General features: G+C 36.3%; 1 protein-coding gene across 2 annotated transcripts in view; it reads left to right on the top strand.

Annotated features, from left to right (window-relative positions):
• Positions 1 to 25371, top strand: part of tenm1 (teneurin transmembrane protein 1) — a 373978-nt gene that overhangs the window by 142105 nt on the left and 206502 nt on the right. Inside the window, exon 4 of one of the 2 annotated variants that reach the window (XM_031891499.1) lies at positions 6673 to 6714. The exons of the other annotated variant lie outside the window; for it this stretch is intronic. Within the exon in view, the coding sequence (XP_031747359.1) occupies positions 6673 to 6714 (42 nt within the window). The remainder of the gene's footprint in view (positions 1 to 6672; positions 6715 to 25371) is intronic. 2 annotated transcript variants of the gene reach the window in all.

Raw genomic sequence — 25371 nt, 5'->3', positions numbered from 1 at the left:
TGTGAAGTACTAAACCCTTCTGCAGGCTGCATCTAATTTGCACATCTAAATGGCAAACACAGGAAGTGCTGTATTCATGGGGGCAGAAGCTGGAATCTGTTCTGATCGGGGGCACAGAGACCTGTGATAATCCATTCAGTGTCCAGGACTGGGTGCCAAGTGCAAACATGGTGAATTGCCCCTTTTTTAGCATTTTTCACCCTGCTGTGTATGTAATAAATTCCCCTTGTAGTATCGTATCCGTTATGTAGAAATTATGAGGGTTATTTAGATAACAGAGGCAAACATTTAATCAATTCCATTAGCCCATATAGATCAGCTTTTGCCTTGAACTGGTTTAGTGCAGTTTTAATAATGTAACCAAACATATATTTAATTCATATGGATTAATGACCTGCATACATTTTTTCTAATGTTACTATATAACCTGCACATTTTTATGCAAGCAGATGATTTATTCATATAGATCTATGGCCTGTAGATTTATACAGTTGTAATCAATGTCACCATATAGCCCATAACTTTTCAAACTTACTATCAGTGTCCAAAATGAAATATTTTGTTTAAAGAAGGTGTTTAGTGTGTAGACTATGACTTTATGTCTAAATAAAAAATGGAATCAGTCACCCAATTGGCATATATTGTTTCAAGCATAACAGGAGCTAAATTCTCATGAGCAGGGCTTTATGTATCCTTTTCTACCATTTGTTATCATTGCATGTCAGTTTGTGAATAACTTGTTGACATATCATAAATAAATGATACGTAAAATAATTGGAAGGATGCAAGAATACTGTTCATATCACACTGGATTTGTTTGTTTATAAGTAAGAAGGAATTGTACTATACTGAGAGGGAAAAACACATTACAGCATTACTTTATGTGTTTGTTTGCTATTTTAATGAGACAGTGACCGTTTACAGAGCACTTTAGCAGTTTCAGACGTGTACTTGCTAATACTCACTGGGTTGGAGAGGCTGTTAATATTGTATGAGTCTCAGACAGGACATGGCTAGATAAATAGCAGCCTGAGACAGTGTAATGCTAAAGCTGCCACAAATTGTTGTAATATAACTTTTTAGAATTCTGTCCTAATTTTATATAGATGTGTTTCTAGATGTGATTTAGGACAGTTGCTAATTAGGATAGTTTGTTTAGCAGATACAATAGTAATGGTTTCACCACTATTTCTTTCTCTTGAGACAGCTTTTGTGACAGACCGATTTGTACTTTTTGGTGGCTTTGCAAATTAGAACACAATAGCCTATTTTACTATTACTATGACAGTCCACCATGGATTAAAAGTCTAAATGTTCATAAAATAATAGCCAAGAGGAAATACTGCAGAGTTATATAGAATCATTTTGATTTTCAAATTTGTTCGGGCTTAATAGTCGGTGCTATAGCCCTAAGGTATGCCGGGTGCCTTCTCTACTGAAATCCAGACTGCAATCCCAAAGCTTGCAGTTGTATTATCTTTAATGCATCAGGCCTGGGCAATAGATGTGGGTACAGAAGACCATAATACTTAGCACATCAAAAGGTTCATTATAATGTATGTGCCTGGTTCACTTGGAAGGGCTGAACGTGATGGACTTCGGGCTTCTATCAAACCAACTTAACTATGTAACTAGGAACACATGTTTCATGTTACTGGAAAATTAGCAAAACTGCAATTGCAAAAAAATAGAAAAAAAAGGAAGGTGAAGTTAGCCATTTTTGTTGGGCTCATCTGGATGACATTCCATGTCAAGCCTAGTGTAGGCTTGACACTTGCAAGACACAGATATACCTCTGTCGGATGAATCCGTCTTGACACAGGGAATGTTAACAGGAGCCAATCTTGATGCAGGGAAATGTCAGATGCCCCAATCATAATGCAGGAATATCAGTCATAGTCAATCTTAACTGGAGACATCAGATGAGGTCAATCTTGGGTTGTCAAGGATGTCAGATGAGTTAATCTTAAGCAGGGATGTCAGATGAGTCAGTCTTTGTGCCAGCAAAACAGACCACATTTTGAAATTCTAGCAAGGATTAGTAAAAAAAAAAGTTGCTACTGGCGAAACCACAAATTCTGCTATGAACCTGTACCAAATGAAAAAATGTCCTCATCGCTAGTTATGGCAATGTCTTAATAATAGTATATATAGGTCTGTTCTGTTAAGCATGAGGCTTAAGTAGCATATCCCAAAGAATTTATTGCTACAGAGTAGATTATTTTTTGGAAATGAAGCACTTCAGGGCAATATAGCTCACACTTCAGAAATACTTTTATAAAGCAGTGGGATTTAACTAACATTATTCCACAAATATGTCAATGTAGTTCTCATTTTGATTTTAAAAACATTTTTCTTTAAGAAGTTATGTTGGTGCTTTCTAAACTGGAATTTATTTCCCTAAAAAATTGTGAAATGTGTCAAAATAGTAATTCCATAATATTAACTATTTTCCTGCCAACAGACTGGCCAGGATAGCACTGTTGATAGGCTACACATTTTCCCTTAGTGTATTCTTAAACCTGGAAATGTTGGTATTATATAACTTAAATTATCGAAACCAATATGGAAGCAATACTGGTATGTACAGTGTTTGTGAAGTTCCACTTTTTTTATTCACAAAGAATGATTGAGTTGTATGCACATCTCACAAGGAATAACAAAACCTGGTATAATCATTTTGAAATCATCCAAAATGTAACCATTTTTTCCCCACCGGCTTTTTATTTTTCCTTGGGAAAAATACTCTTGAGTTTTTAAAAACAGGCTCAGGATAAACCAAAACCAAGGGTTTAGATCTCCTAAAGTCTAAAAAAACAACTTAATGATTTTAATTATTGCATTGTAGAAGGGAGACTCAACCTAAACAGCAAAGGGAAACAATTTTGGGTCCCAATATATTTGTATTGAAAGGTAAAGCTAGAATAGCAGCTAATGATAATCAGGTATATGAGAGTGAATGTGAAGGAATTTAAGTTGCTTACTTCATGTGATAATTGTTACTGAAAACCCAGGGGCCCATCATAATACCTTAAACCCTAGGCCAAAAATTTTTCCTCCTTTCCTCACCCAACCTCTTTATTCTCCTAATCTCTTTAATTTACATGCTAGCATCTTTTCTTCCAATTATCAAGCTTCCATGTTCCCATACAGAAATAGGGAATGACTAGAAACTGGCCAAATGGTTAGGAGAAGGAGGGCCCACTTACATCTGGGCCCACTGGGAGTTTTCCTGATATCCTGGTGGGTCAGTCCGACACTGCAACCGCTCTGACCAGTGGTTAAAAAAAAACAACTTTTTTTCACTTAGTGATGGACGAAATAATTTGCAAGGCATTTCCGCATTTCGCCAGTGGCAGATTTTTTTGTGAAATGGACATCAAAATTTGCCACAGAAAAATCTGCAGTGTGTCAACGAATTTTTGCCCGCATTAAAAAAATGACATACATCAAAAAAAAAAAAAAAAAGTTGGGCACTTATTTTTTTGACATTGTCTCCGTTTCACGAATCTTTTCGAAGATTCACAAATTTTCCGGTGGAACGGGACAGATTCGCTCATCGCTATTCACTTATAATAATACTGAAAATGATTAAATGTGCATTGTAAAAGGGTGTTGCAGGGATGGACAGTTATGCTAAAGCATCGTATCAGACCAGAAGTACTTAGGATGTGTCGAACTCGTTGTGGCTTTGTTATTCCCGTTGTTTTCAGCATTCATACATCTCAGTGCTTAGAATGTTGAAATGTCTGATAAGAAACCCCCTTGGCAATGAAATCATGTTTTCATATCTATGACCTGCAAAAACCAATTGCTTCACACAAATTGTATCAATGTTAAAAAATCACTTCTCACATTATTCCTAGCTAAAGCATTTTGGAGAAGCATTCTAATAGCCTGCCATGAATCTTTAGATATCAAAAATTGACAAGAGCAAGTGTGGATTTCTCGCTTGAGATTTTTGCAGTCTACATTTGTTTTTTGTCAAGGTCAAAGCATATCATATTTTATTTTATGCATTTTTAAAGGAACGTAATTACTTTTGTTCACTTTGAAATCCTTGGCCTGAAAAATGAATGCATGTCGGCGAATTCCAAAAAGACCAGATAGACGGACAAATCTGATAGCGGTAGAGAGGTGTGCTGCTTTGTATTTTGTTCTGTAAATCAATACTTTGTAGCAAAAGCTTTGAAAATAAAATCGAGTTAAGGATAACTTGAAAAAAAATCTAAGTTCAATAAGATTATTTGATTAATTTTTAATACTTCATTGGAGCAGCCAAGCAAGAGATGATAGGATTTGGTAAATCCACATCTTTGAATTCCTTTTGACTTTAATCTCAGAGGTTAATTTATGACTTGTCTGTTCATCTAAAGCAACCCATGAGATTATACTGGGTACTGGGTCACCTTCATAGACTGTGCCATATCATTTTTGATAGCTGGAATAAATTCATCTTAGAAAAAAAGTGACTTTTACTCCAATAGGAGCATTGGGTGCTTTGCTTCTGTAAATTATATATACATCTAAAAGTTTTTTACTTAAAATGAACTTGCCTTTCAGATTCTTTATACTTAATGAGAAATAAATATATTATAAGTAGAGTTAACATGCCAACTATTTGACTCCTGGGAAAGGAAGTATGACTGCAATAATTACTCTTTTACTTCTCTACATTTTGGGGTAGATTTATTATGCAGTGTAAAAAAAAAACAATATTTGCCACATATCAGCAGTACTTTAGGGAATCCAAATAGGGGCCACAGAAAGATTGGCAAAACAATTCGGCAGGCATGGATTCGCAGCGAATTTCCGTGTTTCGCCATTGGTGGATTTTTTCATGCCCGCGTTGAAAAATTGACGTTTATGTAAAAAAAAATTGTCACTCACATGAAAAAAAATAGATGCACATGTAAAAAAATGATGCGCGCAACAAAATTTTTTGACATTGGTCATTTTCGCCGTTTTGTCAATCTTTTCAAAGATTCACTAATTTTTCGGCAAAGGGAAGCGGGACAGATTCGCTCATCACTAATGGCCAGGCTTTAACTGCTTGAACTTCCAGAAGGTAATGGCATAAAATATACCTTTCAGATGGCAAACTTCTCCAATTATTTTACACCGATTTTTTACTGTACACCGTTTTTTCAGCAAATTTTATTTTACACAGCATAATAAATAGGCCCCTTTGTGAGTGATTTACCAATGCCGGTGCAAAAGAGCCTTTCTGGACAGTGGTCAAGTGCACAAAATTTATACAAGATTTTGAATATGCTCTTGGGCTTGTAAATGAGTGTTTTACACTTCACTATGTCATAGAAAAAAATAAAATGGGCACTGGGACATTTTAATTCTTGTGGTTTCCAAGTTATTTGCAGTTCTGTCCTTTATATCTCTAATATTCTTGGCAGGTCATATTGTATGCAATTTGTAAATGTTAAAGTGTTAGAGTTAGGGTTAACCCTAATACACACTGGATTGACATATTTTTATTGTTAGAGTAATTTCCTAATCAGGAATCAGTCTCTTAAAGGAGAAGGAAAGATAAAAACTAGGTAAGCTTTATCAGAAAGGTTTATGTAAATACAGCCATAAGCACTCACAGAAACGCTGCACTGAGTCCTCTATCAAAAGAGTATTTCTTGCCCACTTTTTTGTAAACACGTTCTTTCAGTATCTGACTTCCTCTCTCAGAAAAATCCTTCATTCTAGGGGCCAGAGCCTGCTCTGTTCTCTCCTTTTTCCCCTGTCCTGCTCCCCCCTCCCATTAGAATTCATAAAACTCACTCCCACCAGAGGAATGTGTAATCTGAGCTATCAGCCTCTAGATCTACAGCAGGAAGCTATGAACCCAAGCTAAAATGGCAGCTGCAATCTTAAACAAACAGAGAAAGCTTCTAGGGCTGGTAAAGCTTTCTGCAAAATAAATATAACATTCTAGGTGGCACTAATCTATTGGCAGTAATGACTTTCCTTCTCCTTTAAATAAATATAAATATATATTACATGTTTTTACCTATGTATGTGCAGACCCTTACTATATTGTAATACTGTCAATTGGGGAATCCCAAGGGATTTCCAGCAGTTCAAATTGAATGCAATTTGTAAATGTTTTCCTGACAGTAAATAAGATGTAAGAGTTAGGGTTAACCCTAATACACACTGGATTGACATATGTTTAAAGTCTTTAGGCTTTGATTGTGGCAATACCTCAGAATTAAATCATCTGATTTGAGCAGTCATGTGATTTGATTATTTCCTATTGGTGTTAGGGTCATCACCCTACAAAGTCGCTATAAAAGATTGAGTATTGTGCAAAACTCAGGGCAATGCTCTTGCAAATTTCCAAATCAGGAATTAGTCTCTTAAATGCCCCAAAGTTATTAATTTGAGCATGAAGATTTTTAGGGGTAACAGGAAGATTTTGGGGATAATGTAATATAAATTGGAATATTTTCACCAGATCTAGTACCCTGTAGCAACCAACATCAGTTAACATCATGGTTGATTTAGATTATTAGACCTGATACAAATGTAACATAAATTTTAGTACATGAACCAAATGATTTAAACATCCCATGAGATTCTCTTTCTCTGTTCTATATGCTTATTGTTGCGATTCATTTATTGGAACATCCTTAGAATCAAGCCATTGTGTTGGTTATCTTACAGACTGGACTAGACTATTAGACTGTGGAACCAGTTCACCAAAAAGTAAGATCCTTTTTCAATTTATTATTTATTGTTGTTGTTTGCAATGTGCTGTAAACTTGATACCGAATATATGTGTAAAATAAAGGTGATTTCAAACCTCATCACACCGCCTCCTTTAATTTATCCACTATCTTATGGTAAAAAATAATGTCTAGATGTTCATATTTGCAGGCCAAGCACCCAAATACTAAATCTTCCTAATAATTATTTCTTTGAATTGTTTAAAGGAGACATATAGTTTAACTAAGAAACGTCTCCATTCTTGCAGGAAGAAATGAATAATATATGGTGCTTGTCATACTCTGTGCTAAAATGATCATTATCTTTAGAAATGATCCCTATAGATCAGTTTTGGTCCCTGTCTGTGTTTTAAATAAGGGGTGCGTGTGTATTATGGGTGTATATGCTTCCTCTTAGGAGAGAGCAGGAGGATCCTGGCAGCAGAGTTTAAGATTGATTGCAGGGGAGAGAGGTGGGAGTCTGGGAGGCTGGTTAGTAGGAGATTGCAGTAATCTAAATGGGAAAGAATAAGGGCATGGATTAGTTTTTTAGCTGTTACTTGTGAAAGAAAGGGGCGTATCTTGGCAATATTGCGGAGCAAAAAGCAGCAGCTTTTGGCAGTGTTATTAATATGGTTAGAGAAGGAGAGGGACTGGTCAAAGCCGACCCCAAGGCAGCATGCTGAATAAATAGGGTTAATAGTCATGCCATCAGTAGTGACTGTGAAAGGAGGAGAAGGGCTAGGTTTGGTGGGAAGACCATGAGCTCTGTTTTATCTAGGTTAACTTTGAGGTGGCGTTGGTTCATCCAGGAGGAAAATTAGCAGAAAAGAAAATGGGGACGTACTAGGGGCATCTTCAGAGGCACCAAACTTTACAGCTAAAGGGCCGTAGTCACCTTGGACTTGTAAAGAAACCAAAAACATAATGTGTTGCATTTCCAGCCTACTTCTTTGTTAAATCTTAGTTCTCCTTTAAATAGCATTCACTCCAAACCGTTATACTTATGGCACTGAGATGCTGAAGTTTCATTATTTCCCCAGACAAAACATTTTCTACTTTTCTCTAGGCCAAGCCAGCAAAGCCTTGCTTTAAATACAAGCCCTTGATGATGAAGAATGGCCTGACAGCCATAAGTCTCTAACCAAATATCTTTGTGACTCTTTGCATTACAAGGTCCACTCTGAGAAAATCAAGTTTACGGATAGTGACAATAATGGAATGCTCAGACTGAAAATAGAAAAGGTTTTGCAGATTGTTGCTTCTTTGCTGCTTTAGTGATGTCTCATACTGTAGAGAATTCTAGCATTTAGCTTATATTCTTATTAGTGGTTATTTTACAGTCTCTTGGTTTTGAAAGGAACATACACCCTGTTTATAAGTAATGTTAATGGACACTTTTATTTCTGTCGGTAAAACATTTTTCTGTGAACTATGCTATTTAGCTGCACAATTATGTTTATTCAAATGGGAGTTATTATACTGTCCCTCATTAATGGAATCCGTTAAATCTCATCCATAAACTTTAGAGTTACAGTTGCCTCTGGAGGTTAAAGATCCAGTTTGTCTTTAACAATTATGGGGGAATGTTGTAAGTAGAAAAGCATTACCATACAATAGAACACAAATTTTCAGTGTAATAGTCTCTATTAGGCTATAGTTACATTTTCAAATTTTAATTGTGGATATTGAATAGAAACACACTTGAATGGGGTTTATCTTTTGTATGTCATTCAGGTGCACAGGGTTCAACGGAGCCCTGAACTTACTGCCTGTTATTAAGCAGATTTTTATTGGCCCAAGATACAGAGTTTATTCATACTGAATGAGCCCTGAGCTTGAATAACACAATATAAAACTATTGTATATTTTATTGTGTTTTTTGGGGGTGTTGATTTTTACCAACTCTTGCAATAGACAAAAAAACTTTGTACAGGTATGGGATCCATTATCCAGAAACCTGTTATTCAGAAAGTTCCAAATTACGGAAAGCCTGTCTCCCATAGACTCCATTTAAATCAAATAATTTAGATTTTTTTAAAAATGTGTTTCTTTTTTCTCTGTTATAATAAAACAGTACCTTGTACTTGAATCCTTATTGGATGCAAAACAACCCTATTGGGTTTAATGAATGTTTTATTGTTTTTTTAGTAGACTTAAGGTATGGAGATCCAAATTATAGAAAGACCCCTTATCTGGATTACCCTTGGTCCCAAGCATTCTGGATTACGGGTCCTATACCTGTACTTCTACTTTATTGAATGTGTATGACAATATTGGCATTTTATTGAACAAAATATAAAACAGCTATATTATGTCAGTTATTAACCGTTACAGCTTTCTTCAATGTGGCAAATTTCACAAAACAACAGTATGTGAAGGCTAAATATGTTACTCTCTTTGTTCAAACGCTGGACAGATGGGATAAGGGGCCTGTAAAGAATTTCATAAATGCCATGGGATATTTTTAAGATATCCAGTTTAATGTCACATCTAGAGCTCGGTGCTTGTAGCTTGATCATTATGGCAAGCACAACTATTTTCCACAATGGTCAGCTATCATCAGAAAATATAATATAGGTTTATAAAGTGAAAAATGTACCCCCTGTTGTAAAATATAGGGATATTATAAGTCACAGAGGAGTTTCATGACATATAAAAGCATGAGACCGAAGGCCATGGAACTCCAAGGTGACTTCTCATATTTTACAACATCAGGTGCATTATTTATTATAATACAAACGCTTCAGTGAGTCATGGGACAGAACTGACCATTAAGCACGAATTAAAACCAATGACATCACTAAGTTCTGTTTAATCTATGTTAATATCTGATGTAAAAGGACAGAAGCATTACCTGATTTTCCATCTGATTCCAAAACATTTACGGCATCAGAACTCAGAACTCACATTATCAGTTCCTGAAACTACAGCATGAATACTAATATGTAGGAAAACATGAAAGGCTAAAATGTTGGCAGTGTTAATCCTATTATTGCATCCTGAGCAGCACCAATGAATAACTACCTGTCATGTTGGGAAAAATAACAGTAGAATTAACATGTTCAGCAACCTAAACAAACATAATCCAGTTAAGCAATGACCTCTGTTTTGAGAACTAAAAACCTTGCACAAAACACAGGTACAGTGTTGTACTGAGAAAATGGACTAGGAGGGATGCAACATGTACCAGTTATATGACTCTCTTCAGCTTTCTGTAACATTTATGAAAGGGGTTTTAAAAGGCTGCCTCGCAGAAGTGATGCATTATAAGTGAAAGGTCAACCTAAAATAAACCTATCGTGCTTGACAGAGAAAAAAAACCAAGTTCTAGCAAAGAGTCATAATTTGCTGTGTTATTATCACAATGCAGTGTTTCCCAGGGTCACTGCACCTTCTGGGATTAGCTGCAAACTGTTGCTTGAAAGCAAGGGGTGACATTTTACAGCTATAGAGGGAGCAGACCCTGTGGGCCCCTGTCCCCCAGGCCCCAACCATGACCACTGGGTCTGCATACTCTATAGTTACGCCACTGCTCCAAGACATAATAAGCACACTAAAAATACAGTAAACCTGAGTCTAACACAGTTGGATATTGCAAGATGCATCCAGGAGCACTGTGTAATTTGTGTGATTGTTGTATTTTTTCTACTTTGAATAAGCTTGAAATTAAAAAATATGGGAATATTACCTTATTTATTAAAAAAAATAAATAAAAAAACATGATTGAAAAAAAGCTCAAATGCCTCAAATTTATATTTTCCTGCTTATTTTTAATGGGTTAACAAGCTCAAAAACATTAGAAAAACTTGAACTGACAAAATAGTTTACATTTTGCTTAGGACATCTGCCATTGACTTCTACGTGAGCTCATTAGCTTACAGGTGCTGAAGTTTTTCATTCAAGTTTTCCATGTTCTTTTTGTTTAATAAATATCATAATTTCATGATTTTTAGTGAAAAAACTTCACAAATCATAGGGAGAAAATATAAATGTTGATAAACAATCCCCTAAGATCCCCAACCTTTTTTACCCATGAGCCACACTCAAATATAAAAAGAGTTGGGAAGCAACACAGGCATGAAAAATGTTCATGAGGGAACCAAATTAGGGCTGTGATTAGCTATTTGGTAGCCCCTATGTGGACTGGTAGCCTAAACGAGGCTCTGTTTGGCAGTACAACTGGTTTTTATGCAACCAAAACTTGCCTTCAAGCCAGAAATTCAAAAATAAGCTCCTACTTTGAGGCCACTGGGAGCAACATCCAAGGGGTTGGGGAGCAGCATGTTGCTCACAAACCACTTGTTGGGGAACACTGCCCTAAGTGTTGGTGAGATATTTAACTGCATTAAGATATGCCTTTCCCACGTCCTTCAGATAAGCAATAAGACCCTTGATGAGCCCCCATTTAAGATGCAGTTAGCTGATGTTAAAAGCATTACTATGGGTACATTAAAATCAATCATTTGCAGTTGTTCCTGATACTGCTCCTTATTTTACTATAAAACTTGAACACAAACCATTTGAAAAACCCAACCACTTTTCCACTATATCCCTCCACACAGAATATCGTAACGTAAATGGCTTAACAGTAAATGAGCTTTTTGAAGGTGAAATCACGTTTCTATAAAATGTACAAATACACAGAAAACAGACTAATGGTACAGTATATCCCTGAAAAATGACTGCATTTTGGACCCGACTGCACAATTTTAGCATTATAAATGTACAGGTCACCCCCTGTTAAATTTCACTTTACCATTGTACTGTACTATTTAACAATATTCTGTGTTGACAGCCACATCTGCAACCTATTTTTTTCCATTATCGGAGGATTTACTCTTGTTTTGTGCTCAGTCCAGTCCATCAGACAAGTCTTTGCTCTGGCCTTGAATATATTTGTAAAGACAGATTATGTTGCTGAATATCCTCTATCTCTCAAACTCTTTTAGTTTAGACAAACCTAAAAGCTTGAAGCCTGCAAGAGAACATTTGTATTTGTTCAAGGAGGTTTAATGGAAGCCTTGGCACTCAAGAGAGGGCAAACTGATATGAATCTACTGTCACATTTACAAGGCCAAGTTCAAGTAGTCAGGTGCATTCTACATTTTTTTTTCCATTAACCAAACAGAATTAAAAAAAAAATGCTGTGTACACCTCTCATTGACTTTAAATTCAGTGGGTTATTCTGTTTAGAAAGCAACTTCTCTAAGGCAATAAATGTGATAGGAAAATCACAGTGATTATGTATTTATTAAAAAAACCAGCAGGAGAATATTAATTTACTTTCACAGAGAAAAAATTAACATATAAGAATTAATATGCACAGAACAATTGTTGTTTTTATCTTTTTTCTTTATCCTACTGAGCAAGATCACTAACAACAAAGGACTAAAATGTATCAGATTATTCTGTAAGCTTTAAAATGTGGTGGGATTTTTTCACAGTTTACGGTTTATTCTGGGACATGTAAAGTTTTTTATTTTTTAATTTAAGTTTTCTGTTCCTGCTGACAATTATAATAAACTTGCAAAATAATTTTTGAGCAGTTCTGGAAATGCCTCTTGTGACATTAATCTTTTCAGCAATCGGCAAAGATTTCCAGCTCTTATGTTGCATCTTTATGTGCACAGAACTGATGTGGAAAGTGACAGGGGACATAAAAAAGGATGATCTTAAAAGAGTTTCTGGAAGCTGTCAGGAAATGTTTGAACCTTTTGTGCAATAGTTTTAGGGTAGTTTCTAAAAATGATACAAACGTCAAATTTCAACCATATTCTTTGTGAAATTTACCTAATTTGAGTTGAAGACACCTTTAATTTGAGAGTCAATGGCTGAAATGTAACTGATAAAACCTGAACAAGGCTAATCTCCATCACATACCTCTATCGTGTCTTAATAATCTCTGCACTTCTGTAACTTCCAAGCATTTCGGATTCATTTTTGTGTCAATTTAAAGAATCCTAAACAAGTAAGACTGTACATTACTTTACTTTAAAACTAATAATAATACATAATACATAGTTACATAGGGTTGAAAAAAGACCAGAGTCCATCAAGTTCAACCCTTCCAAGTAAATCCAGCACACACAACCTATACTTACCAATTTATACCAACTATTACATAACTGCATATAACCATTAATACTAACTGTAGATATTAGTATCACAATAGCCTTGGATATTCTGCTTGTTCAAAAACTCATCCAGGCCCCTCTTAAAGGCATTAACAGAATCTGCCATTACCACATCACTAGGAAGGGCATTCCCAAACCTCACTGCCCTCACCGTGAAAAACCACCTACGCTGCTTCAAATGGAAGCTCCGTTCCTCTAATCTAAAGGGGTGACTTCTGGTGCGTTGGTCACTTTTATGGGAAAAAGAACACCCCCCAACTGCCTATAACCCCCTCTAATGTACTTGTACAGAGTAATCATGTCCCCTCGCAAGCGCCCCTTTTCCAGAGAAAACAACCCCAACCCTGACAGTCTAACCTCATAGCTTAAAGCTTCCATAATACAGAAAGAAAGTAAGAAAGAGTAAGAAAGTAATAGTGGTGAGCAAAATAGTTTGCCAGACATGGATTCTCTGCGAAATTCCAGATATTTTCACGAAACGGCCACAAAAAGCTGCAATAACGTCAAATGCATCGCAGTTGCATCAAAAAAGTTATGGTCAAGTCAAAAAAGTCAAGCACATCAAAAAAGTTGTGTAGTATCCACAGGATTTTTTTTTTCTGCAGTTTCTCAAATTTTTCACAGAAGCAAAATGGGACAGATTTGCTCATCACAAAGTAATAGAGCTGGCAGAAGAAAAAGCAACTGCAGGGATTATTTACAAACATACTTGCTGAATGTCACACAGGAAAACCAACCAGACCTTTGCTTTCATTTTCCAACCAGTAACTTTCTATTGGCAACTATGTTTGTACAATACAGACAGATATCACAGGAATAGGTTTTTTTTATTAGCCTGTTAACTAGTGATGAGCAAATCTGTCCTGTTTCGCGATACTACAGAAACATTTGCATAATGGCGAAAAATTTGTGAAATGCGGGTATTGTGCAGTCTTTGTGACCTGCAACTTTTTTTAAGCAACCACGCCTATTTTTATGCGATCGCATCCATTTTGATGCAACTGCACCTATTTTGACGCAACTGCAACATAACAACAGAACAACTCACAAAATGTGTGTCTCGCACAACTTTGTGCAACTTTTTTTTGATGCAACTGAGCCTATTTTGACATGACCACGCCCCTTTTTGAAGCAACTACAACTTTTTTTTTGATGCACAACAAATTTTTCTGTGGCGAATTTTCGCGAAACAATTCGCCAGTTGCAAAACACAGAAATTTGCTGTGAATCCATGCCTGGTGAAAAAATTTGCTTATCACTACTGTTAACCCTTCTAACATCTGTCTCCATTTAGGAAAGTGTATTATTAAGAGGTTATTTAGTTGGGTAATCCCAGTGATGGCCAATAAAAGGCTTACCATTTAGGAGGTTTAACTTTGAAAACAAGCACATTGCAAGTAAACTCAGTCCCTGTATAAAATGTGCAATGAAGCAGTAGAATTCTTATTAAATCAGATGAAAGTCAGAGTACGACTGGCCAGAAGGGATGACTTTGACATACAGTAGTTGGCCAACTTGAATATACTGCAATATATGGACAAACAATCCCTGTTTTGCTTAAAGTGGAGGGAATTTCTTAGTAGCTTAATGCACAGAATATCTTTAGTTCCCATATATATTGATAATTTGTGCAGAAGGTCTTTTGTCTTTAAGAGTTTTGTACTCAGAATCCCACAGCCATGTACTGGACTTTGGGAGGAAGTAGGCAACACTCAAACTCCTGCATCTTCTAGGAAACCGTTTTTTGATTTTTTTTTTTTTAATTCCCTTTTTTGCTACCTATTGCCATCCCTGCTCATTATTTCCCTCATAATTTTCTTTTTAGTTATGTGTCTTTACATTCTGAGGATTGCAGTAGGCACAGACACTTGAAAAAAAGAAAGAAGTTAGCTAGTAGAATAGAGTGGAGTCGATGGCAGAAAATGTGCAGGCTGAACATGATTTATATATATATATATATATATGGAATCTTCAGTACCATAATTTCTCATTACAGGTATAGGATCTATTATCTGGAAAGTTTAGGATCTGGGGTATTCCGGATAAGGGATCTTTCTGTAATTTGGATCTCTATACCTTAAGTCTGCTAAAAAGCAGCTTAGTTACCATCAGGTACAAGATACTGTTTTATTATTACGAAGAAGCAGGAAATAATAAAAATGAAATTATCATATATAAATGTACTCTATGGACAATGGCCTTCCTATAATTTATAACCCTCTAGACATCAAGTTTCCAAATATAAGATCCCATACCTGTGTTGTCATTAAACTAAATCTAAGGTTCCTGTATACAATGTGTGTTTATGTCAAATGAAAATGTACATTTTTGCAGACAATTTAAACAATTGCAAATATATTATTATATATATCTATACAGCAATATAGAAACCTGCAATGTTCAGGGGATATAGTTAAAAAACAATCCTTAATAATAATAATTATAATAATAATAATAATAATAGTAAACAACATAAAATAGAATCTCCACTAGAAGGCATGTTTTACTTTAACTTCAACTACTATACAAGTATGCATGAAAAATAAGCAGAAAAAAGCATTCTTTTACATTGTAGCTTTTTTTTTTTCTTTTTTTTGCTAGATTGCTCCAAATGTACATATACAAAATAAAGAGCATGAATGGCTAGGCCTGTGGGGGTTTAAAAGGTCACAAAACAGTCAACTCTTACTGAACCAATATATTCATAGACTATACACTATACATTAAATCTTCTTATGTACTAATGCTTCTGTTTGTGTCCAAAATGTAACCTCTCAATCAGGCACTTCATAATTAATATGCTTTCAAATATTTCTCCCGCTAGACGAACAGGCCTAATTGAAACAAATGGCCTCCGTAGTTTTTAAGCTTTTGGTCAATTTAAAGTATTAATTTCTGGTTTGTTTGTACTTTACTTTATTTATATGTATGCTGTTTAATCTTTGATGGAATTAACAAATCTTGGTGTTCCTTTCACAAAATAATTAGCTACAAATCATTCAACCTGTATATGTAAAAGTCATGCTGCAGGATGGCTACATTTAAGTTAAATGTGATTCCAGCCATTGCGATAGGATAAAAAGATTTCTTAATAAATAAAAAATGCATCTTGTCTATATCCAATGGCCTCTACTCTAAAATATTTACCTCAGGTCGGTTTTGAAATGTGTGGGGACCAAGTTAAAGCAGAATGAAACTCTTAGGGGCTGATTTACTTACCCACGAACGGGTCGAAATGAGTCCGATTGCGTTTTTTTCGTAATGATCGGTATTTTGCGATTTTTTCGTATGTTTTGCGATTTTTTCGGATTCTTTACGAATTTTTCGTTACCAATACGATTTTTGCGTAAAAACGCGAGTTTTTCGTATCCATTACGAAAGTTGCGTAAAAAGTTGCACATTTTTCGTAGCGTTAAAACTTACGCGAAAAGTTGCGCATTTTTCTTAGCGTTAAAACTTACGCGAAAAGTTGCACATTTTTCGTAGCGTTAAAACTTAAAAAAATGCGCAACTTTTCGCGTAAGTTTTAACGCTACGAAAAATGCGCAACTTTTTACGCAACTTTCGTAATGGATACGAAAAACTCGAGTTTTTACGCAAAAATCGTATTGGTAACGAAAAATTCGTAAAGAATCCGAAAAAATCGCAAAACATACGAAAAAGTCGCAAAATGTTCGTTTTCAAGTCGGAACTTTTCCAATTCGGGTCGGATTCGTGGGTTAGTAAATCAGCCCCTTAGGGGCACATTTACTAATCCACGAATCCGAATCATGAATGGGAAAAAATCGTATTGGAAACGAAAATTTCGTAAGATTGCAAATATCACGAAAATGCTTACGAAAAAATCGTATTAATCACGATAATATCGTATTGGCGATCCGAAAGTCACAAAATTTTCGTACCGAACAATTGTAAACAGAGGTAAAACCTTTCCAATTTTTTCGTGCAAACGTCCGAAAAAGTTGTGTGGACGCCCGAAAAAATCGGCGAAATTACGCTCGGAGTGTTCGCATGAACGCTTGTGCGTTCATGCTTTTGTAAATGTGCCCCTTAGTAGTGATGGGCGAAATATATCTGCAGGCATGGATTCAATGCGAATTTCGCCATTGGCGGATTTTTCCACAAAGCAGGTGACAAAAGTTGCAGCGGAAAAATTCACCGCTTGTCAAAAAATTGGCGCCCCTGTAAAAAATAATTCACCCTTGTCAAAAAAAAATGGTGGACTTAAAAAAAATGACGTGCACCAAATAATTATTGCACGCATTAAAAAAATTTACACGCGCAACAATTTTTTTTATGCACACCATTTTCGCCGCTTCGCAAATCTTTTAAAAGATTCGCCAATTTTCCGAAATGGGACAGATTTGCTCATCACTAAACCTAAGTAACAACTAGCATACCCTCCAGAGGCCTCCCTCCTCCTCCTGAACCACTCAGGACCCCCCAAAGCCAAACCATTTTCTCTACTTTGAAGCAGCAAGAAATGGTGCCTGCCCACCCTGCTGTATTACTCTGCTTTACAGAACAAGCTAGAGAAAGTGACTGTGTTAAATGGGTCCTAAGTTTTGTGGTTTGGGATGGAGCTAAGAGGGCTGTGGATGATGACTGTTACTCATGAGTTACTCATGTTACTGATGGCTTGTACTCATGAGAGTTTATATGCATTATATTTAAACACACCTTAGTGCATTTTTGTCAGTTCGAAATGCAACCTACTGAGCCTTCTACTGAATTATGATCGCATGTCAAACACAAGAAAATGCAGCATGTTGCAGAATACAATGGAATCAATTAGTGAATGCATTTAGGTGCGCTCAAACCTGAGTCTCAAACACAACTCGAATGCATCCAAAAAAAGTCCAAGTCTGAGCTCTAAGGGTTGCATTTTCCTTTAGTGTTTTGGTGTGTCCCTCAATCTCTTATTGAACCCCACTCACAAAGCAGAAACATCTTCCACAGTCCATTATCTTGTTTACTATTCATATTTTATGGTTATTGTATATTTCTTTGTGTCATATTATTAAAATGAATGTATTTTTAATAGATGAAATTACAAAGTGAAATAAGCATTCCTGGACCAATATTGGCCAAAATTTTGATCAGGCTGTTTGAATCTTCCTGTAAGGCAGTGATCCCTAACCTTTTATACCCGTGAGCCACGTTTAAATGGAAAAAGTTTTGGAGAGCAACACAAGCATGAAAAAGTTCCTGGAGGTGCAAATAAGAGCTATAATTGGCTACTTAATAGCCCCTATGTGGACTGGCAGCCTACAAAACGCCCTGTTGGCATTATACTTGTTTGTTATGCAACCAAAACTTGCCCACAAGCTAGAAATTCAAAAATGGGCACCTGCTTTGAGTCCACTGGGAGCAACATCCAAGGGTTTGGAGAGCAACACGTTGCTCACGAGCCACTGGTTGGGGAACACTGCTGTAAGGGATTAGCGAATCTGTCCTTTTTCAGTTCAAAACATTCACGAAATGACGAAAAATCAGTGAGATGGCGAAAATGTTGCGCTAAAAAAATTGTTACACATTACTTTTTTTACACACACAACTAGTTTTTTTGCAGCAAATTTTGACGTCCGTTTTGCAAAATAATTCGCCAATGTTGAAACGCAGACATTTGACGCAAATCTATGCCTGCCAAATTATTTTGCCCATCACTAATTAGAACCTATGTTATAATCACTAGCATAGGATATATTATGCATTTCCAACACTTATATATGTATATGTATGTATATATATATATATATATATATATGTTACAGAAACAATTTTACTCCATGAAAATTCTAGATTTACATAAGAATTTTTCCAGCTTGTTTTGATATCCTTTTGCAGTTCTCTTCTGTTTCCCAGAACAACACTGTTTTTGTATTCAGACGATTTCCCTCACCAGAAATATGAAGTAAAAAAATTAAAATTTAATGGAAAATTGTTGAAACAGTGCCAGTCAATATTCTGACTAACCAGTATATGTAGCCTTCAAGAATTCCTAAATGTCAGATATGCCCAAATGAATTCTACAATTCTGAATTGTAAAAGTAAAATGCAACATAAAACTTATCACATTTCTTTATATTGTAGATGCATAGCCAGTCACTTGAGGCATCGAGTTTTGCCAACATCAATTACTACCAACCTTTACAAAAGTGTGTTAGGCTAGTAAACAATTCTAATTTTTACTTCGTCCATATTATATAACAGGTACCCTGGAACACTGAAAAAGTGAGATTGTGGCCAGATTAACTGTAAATTGTTTGCCAAAAATATTGTAAGTGGTATAAATTATCCTTTTATTACATTTTTATTTACATTCCCCCATTTGGTGAAAACCATGGCAAAATAACACTCAATCCTCACTAACTGCTGCTTTCCATTCAATTAAATAGGAAATATACAATCTATGGCAAAAACATTGGGTCAGATTGGCCAGATTAAACTAGAAGCTAAAGCTAATTTCACATGTAGGATTTTTCCAGCTGTCAAAATCTTCACTAGTGATGGACAAAATCGCCCCCCCCCCCCCCCCCCCCATCGGGGATTTTTTCTCGAAACAGGCGTCAAAATTCACAAATAATTGTTGCCTGCATTGAAAAAATTGTCACACGCATAAAAAAAATTTTTTTGCCGTTTCGCAAATCTTTTGGTGAAGCGACAGATTTGCTCATCACTAATTTTCACCATACAATTGGCCTAAAATGTATTCTGAGGTTATTATTTGTAAACTATCACCAAATTTGTGTACTGAATAGTGATGAGCTAAATTGCCCCATTTTAGTTCACTGAAAAATTTGAAAAATTGTGAAATTCCATGGGTGTATTTTGCTTGTTTAGTCTCAGGCTAAATCCACTTGAGTTAATTGGCATTTTTTCTTATGTTGTTTATTGTGCCAAATGCATTTGAGTCAATGGACATTCTTTCTCATATTTTTTTCTTGTGCCAAATGCATTGGAGTCAATAGTAGTTTATTTTTTATTACCTCTTTCCCTGCTGCTAATGCTTTGGAGCCAATAGTCATTTCTTTTTTGCGTTTCTTCTCACTGCAAATGCATTGAAGTCAACACATCTTTCTTGTGTTTTCTTCTTCTGCCAAATACACCAGAGGCAACAAATTTGTTGCCACTTTATTCTTACTCCAAATGAATTGAAGTCAATGGCCATATTTCTTGTGTTTTTTCTTGCCCAAAAGGCATTGGTGTCAATGGGCATTTGCCCATATTTGCACTAGTACATTTAGCACTGTAATTCTAACACCTAACTACAGTATCTACCTAGCACCCACAAGCAAAGCATAATACTAGGCAAGAAAACGGCAATAACAAGCCCCCATAGTATCAAGGCAAACAACATTTGTGTTATAGCTTTTAAGGAAGTAAAACAATCTGCTTATAATAAATGCAAAAAGGATTTCATGTTAGTGGACTGGAGATTTTTCTTGTTGAAGAAATATTAAAAGCAGTCACATAACTTCTTTACATTCCTCTGAACGCCCCACTGCCTTGGCTTGCTGATGAGATTACTCTAATAAAGGTGTGATGTTCTTATAAAAAAGTCTTCTTAGTCAGTGAAAAACCCTGCACAGTTTGACTCTGTAAGTGTAATTTCTTGGGCTTTGGCGTGTGAGATTATCTTATTACATCTCCCCACAGGGTACTCACATTTTTTTATGCCATTAATACAGAATTTGCTCTTTTTCTGTAGCAAAAAAAGACAACATTGTTTTTGCATATTTTGAGCAGTACAGTTGGCAGTCTTTTCTATCAGGGTTGTTAGACTTTTTCTTACTTTGTGTAATATAAATCTCACGCTGTGTGTCAATTTATTTTTTCTTTTTTTATGATACGCTGGCAGTTTTATGCAACACGATGAGTTCCTGGTTTATTATTTTTTTTATTAGTTCCTATTTTGCTTTTTTTTTATAAGAAAGTGATATTTTTTTTATTCTCGTTTCAAAATATTGATTTTTCAAAGACACAAGCACTTCCTTGTTGGTGGTAGAGCCCAGGGCAAAGTCTTTGTGGCAGTTCTATTATTTATATATGTAGAGATATCCAGCCTGTAGCACTTTATAAACACTGTGGAGATAACAAAAGTGTTAGTTTAACAGCCAAATAAAGTATTAAAATAATACTGCAAAATGTTCCTGGGTCTTAAGAGTCATTGTCCCCAGTAACTGGAACATCATTGTTTTCTGTTCTCCTGGGTTTGGGTGGGAAGGAGTGAGCGAATCTGTCCTGTTTCGTTTTGCTGAAAAATTCGCGAAAAATTTGCAAAACTCGTCCGCGCCTATTTTGACGCAACCACACCTATTTTGACATGCCCATGCCATATTTTGATGCAACCGCACCTATTTTGACACTAACCGCGGCAAATTTTTGCAGAAGTTTCGCAAAACAATTCGCCAATGGTGAATGTGGAAATCCACTGCACATCCATGCCTGGCAAAAAAAAATATATATTACTAGTGGGAAGAAAGGAGGAATTGCTGCTGCAATCTAACTGGCTAAGTTACATGAAGACACTTTTCTTGGGGAGCAATTTTCACCTGCACAGCCAAGACATACACTTTTTGTGACAACTGAACTTTTTCAGGGCTCTGATTTATATTATTTCTGCCTGCCCTTTTGAATTTTGCATGTTGATCGTTACAGGATACTAGCACTGGGGAACAGTGATGTAAATATATATATATAGATATATCCTAATGACAATCCCCTGTGGATCAAAACACGTTGATATAAGTATGAAGGAATAAAGATGTATCACAGTTTTTTTACATGATTGCCGTGACTGCTTTCTACAGCCTTGAATATTGATTCTATGAATAGCACCCGGCATTGAGCTATGTAATTGGTGAGTGCCAATATAGGACATTATATATATATAGAGTATATACAGTATACAGTATATATAGAGTCAATTTGTGCATCTGCACTCTAAACCTATACAATAATTGGGTGATAGATCAAAACATGTGTATACCTATAAGAGGGATCAGCACACCAAATCACATCAATATATTCATCGTGTGATCCAACGTAAAGGTCCCTGTTGGGACCTTTATCAAGAACCTTGGTAAAGGTCCCAACAGGGACTGAAATATTGGACTGTACAGTGAATAAAATGAAGATATTGATGTGATTTTGTGTGCTGTCAGCAGGTAGAATTTTCTAGTCTTTCCAGTGCCAGGGTCCTGAACATCCCACTCATCAGCCATCTGCTAAGCCCCCATCCAGTTGGCATACTTAGAAAAACATGGCAGTTGCATTTGAAACTGCACTTTGCTCACTGTATTTACGGATGTAAATGAGCCCTTATATCTCAACAGAGTAACCATTGCCCTAATAAAGCACCAGCCAAAATCCCAACAATGCTTTGGAGTGGGTAACAGAGAAAACAATGCCATTCTGCTAAAAATGTATTATTGAAACAATATCACTCTCACATAATGTGCTCTCAGATGATATTTCATTAAATGTCACTCATATTTATACTATCCTGGATTTTTACCATGTAGCCTGTGATTCCTGGCAAGCTGTCATGCTTCTCCTCTAAAATCCTGAACTAAGCAGACTGCTTTATATAACCTCTCCATGACCAGTCTCTGATTTGTATAACAGATCTATGACAGGTAATAGATTGCAGAGGAGATACAATGTACAAAAACAACTTGATTGGTTTCAAATACTGAACATTAACAAATTATTTAGTATGAGAAAATAATATAAGGGACTAGAAATCATGGGAAATTTGTAGCAGTCACAGTGTAAGATTTACACTGCAAAGGCTGGAAAACAACTTTACCTTAGTAAGGACTTATGTACTGTGAACAGGAGAAAACCTTAGGGCTCATTAACATCTGCAAGTGCAGTGAGCAAAAGTAATAATTTTAAGTAATAATCGCCATGTTTTTTTACCCACAGTACAGCTTTTTTTCCCAGAATTCCAGTGATATTGTGGTAGCTAATCTGTGTAATGAGCACTGGTGGGTGCATGTCTTCCCGGCACCGCATTCTTCAAGATGGTGGCTTCCATAGGCTCCACGTTTCCCAGCATCAGAACCCTGGCGCACACCCACATATGACATCATTATGATGCACCTCGGCACCAAATTCAAAGTAAAAGGATGCTCAGTACCCAGGTTCAATGCCCTAGTATAGGTTTTTTTCATAAAGTTCCTGGGTGCACCTAAATTGTTATTTATTATTGATCGACCGGTTTTTGACTCTCTGCTCTGACTATACTAATTGCTGCCTGCTGCAAACTTTTAACTGAATTTGACCTGAGACTTGTTTAACCTCTTGGATGCCATGTATTGGACATTCTGAACCCAGCTTCTTCCTTGGATATGACCTCAATCGAGCTAAGGGCCGTCAGGCTTTGACAGTCTGGTTCACTGTGTTCTGTGTCACTGTGTCACTGCAAAGTACAAAAAGTAATCATTTATTTATTGATAAATTCCATAGTTATAAATTCCTTACGTGTTTTGCACATAAAATGATCATCGTTGGGGAAAAAAGATAAAAAAAGGCCCCTAATGAGGACCATTCTGAAGTCTAAACATGTAGGGAATATATGCAATACCAGTAATATTTCCATATTTCATTGTATAATCATTTAATTCATATGACTTAAAAAATATTTGGCCACCAGAACAGTAATATGTCAACTAGTGCAGACAAGGAATGCACTATACACAATATTTGTTCCATCCTTTTACCTTAATCAAGATTTACGATACATAATAATCCAGCTGTAGAAATTAGTTTTATATATAAAATAAATACAATGTTTTATTATAAATATTTAGATTTATAACCTTAAATACAGATCGCTTTGTCGATTCAAACCACTACAAAATTGCAGCCGTAAGAATTCTGTACATCAGAGCGATATGAGAAAAAAAATGGAAATAAACAGAAGGATTTTGCTTGGGGAGGACAATAAGCTTACATGGAAGCTCATTATAGTGCTATGATTGATGAGAACTCACTGACAGGCCATTAATTAAACATTACCACGTAAGTAGCAAATTTAACGTAATAATGCCAACACATGTAATGCCCTAATCTTCTAATCTGATTGCAGAACATAAGCATCTGTGGCTAATTCAGAAACACGCGTCACACTGGACAGGTTTGATCGGTCACTGCTCCGCTCCCTAGGCAATGTGTATTGTAAGAAAGCAAAAACTATAACTAAGCAGAAGTGGAGATAAACAGGATAGAAGCTGCCACGAGAACTGAGACATTCAAAGAGAACCTTAGGTTTAGGAAATGTTTTCAAATGAGTACTGTGAGTATCATTACCAATTGAACAAACAAATTAGCGAGTGGATGCTACAAAAACAGACCCTAAACCTTGAACTGTATGATGCATATTTGCTGCATTAATTTAGTGAGCCACTAGAGGCTTATAGAGCTGGTACTGGCCCATTAACACCATGTAATAATTCAAGGAATGTATATATCTGCCATGCAGCTCCTAGTTGCTTAATCAATAAAGTTCCCCTGCTTGATCCAGCCTACTGTTTCTGTTGAAACTTGCGAGATTGCCTTTCTGTCTTGTTCCTGAATAGTGATGAGCGAATCTGTCCCGTGCCTAAAAATTCACAAAACGACAGCAAAATTCAGCAAAATTTGCAAAACATGTTTGTGGCCTGCGTGTTTTTTTGTTGCCCGCAACTTTTTTTGACTTGCGACAAATTTTCCAGCCGCAAATTTTCCAGAAGTTTCGTGAAGCAATTCGCCAATGCCAAAATGCAGAAATTTGCTGAAAATCTATGCCTGGCGAAAAAATTTGCTCATGACTATTTCTGAGTCCTTATTTCTGCCTCAGTTTGTTCTGCCTTGAGTTTGTTTAGTCTATTTCTGAGTTCCTGCCTGGTTCCTGCTGTGTTTTCTGCCTTGTTCATGAGTACTTGCCTGGTTCCTGATTCCCTGCCTGGTTCCTGCCTTGTTCCTGACTCCCTGCCTGTTTTCTGCCTTGTTCATGAGTCCTTACCTGGTTCCTGCCTTGTTCCTGGTTCCTGCCTGGTTCCTGACTCCCTGCCTGGTTTCTGACTCCCTGCCTGGTTTCTGACTCCCTGCCTGGTTCCTGTCTCCCTGCCTGGTTTCTGACTCCCTGCCTGGTTCCTGACTCCCTGCCTGGTTTCTGACTCCCTGCCTGGTTTCTGACTCCCTGCCTGGTTCCTGACTCCCTGCCTGGTTCCTGACTCCCTGCCTGTTTTCTGCCTTGTTCCTGAGTCCATGCCTTGTTTCAGTCTTGTTCCTGAGTTTAAAAAAAAAAAGTTGTGTCAAAAAAGCCACACAGTAGCTGCATGTTTCAACATTTTCGCAAATTTTTCACCGAAGTGAAATGGGACAGATTCGCTCATCACTGTGAAGACATTTTAGGTGTATGTAACTATGAGCTAAGTAGGGTCCAACCAAAAACTTAGAGCTAAACTACAAGGGAGAATTTGTAGGATGGTGTCGGATAAACAGATTGCATCCTACAAGTTGGATATAGT

The sequence above is a fragment of the Xenopus tropicalis genome, chromosome 8, assembly GCF_000004195.4.
Source record: "Xenopus tropicalis strain Nigerian chromosome 8, UCB_Xtro_10.0, whole genome shotgun sequence".
Classification (NCBI taxonomy): Eukaryota; Metazoa; Chordata; class Amphibia; order Anura; family Pipidae; genus Xenopus; species Xenopus tropicalis.
Note: the sequence above shows the minus strand (reverse complement) of the source record. Positions and strands in the feature narration are given on the sequence as shown.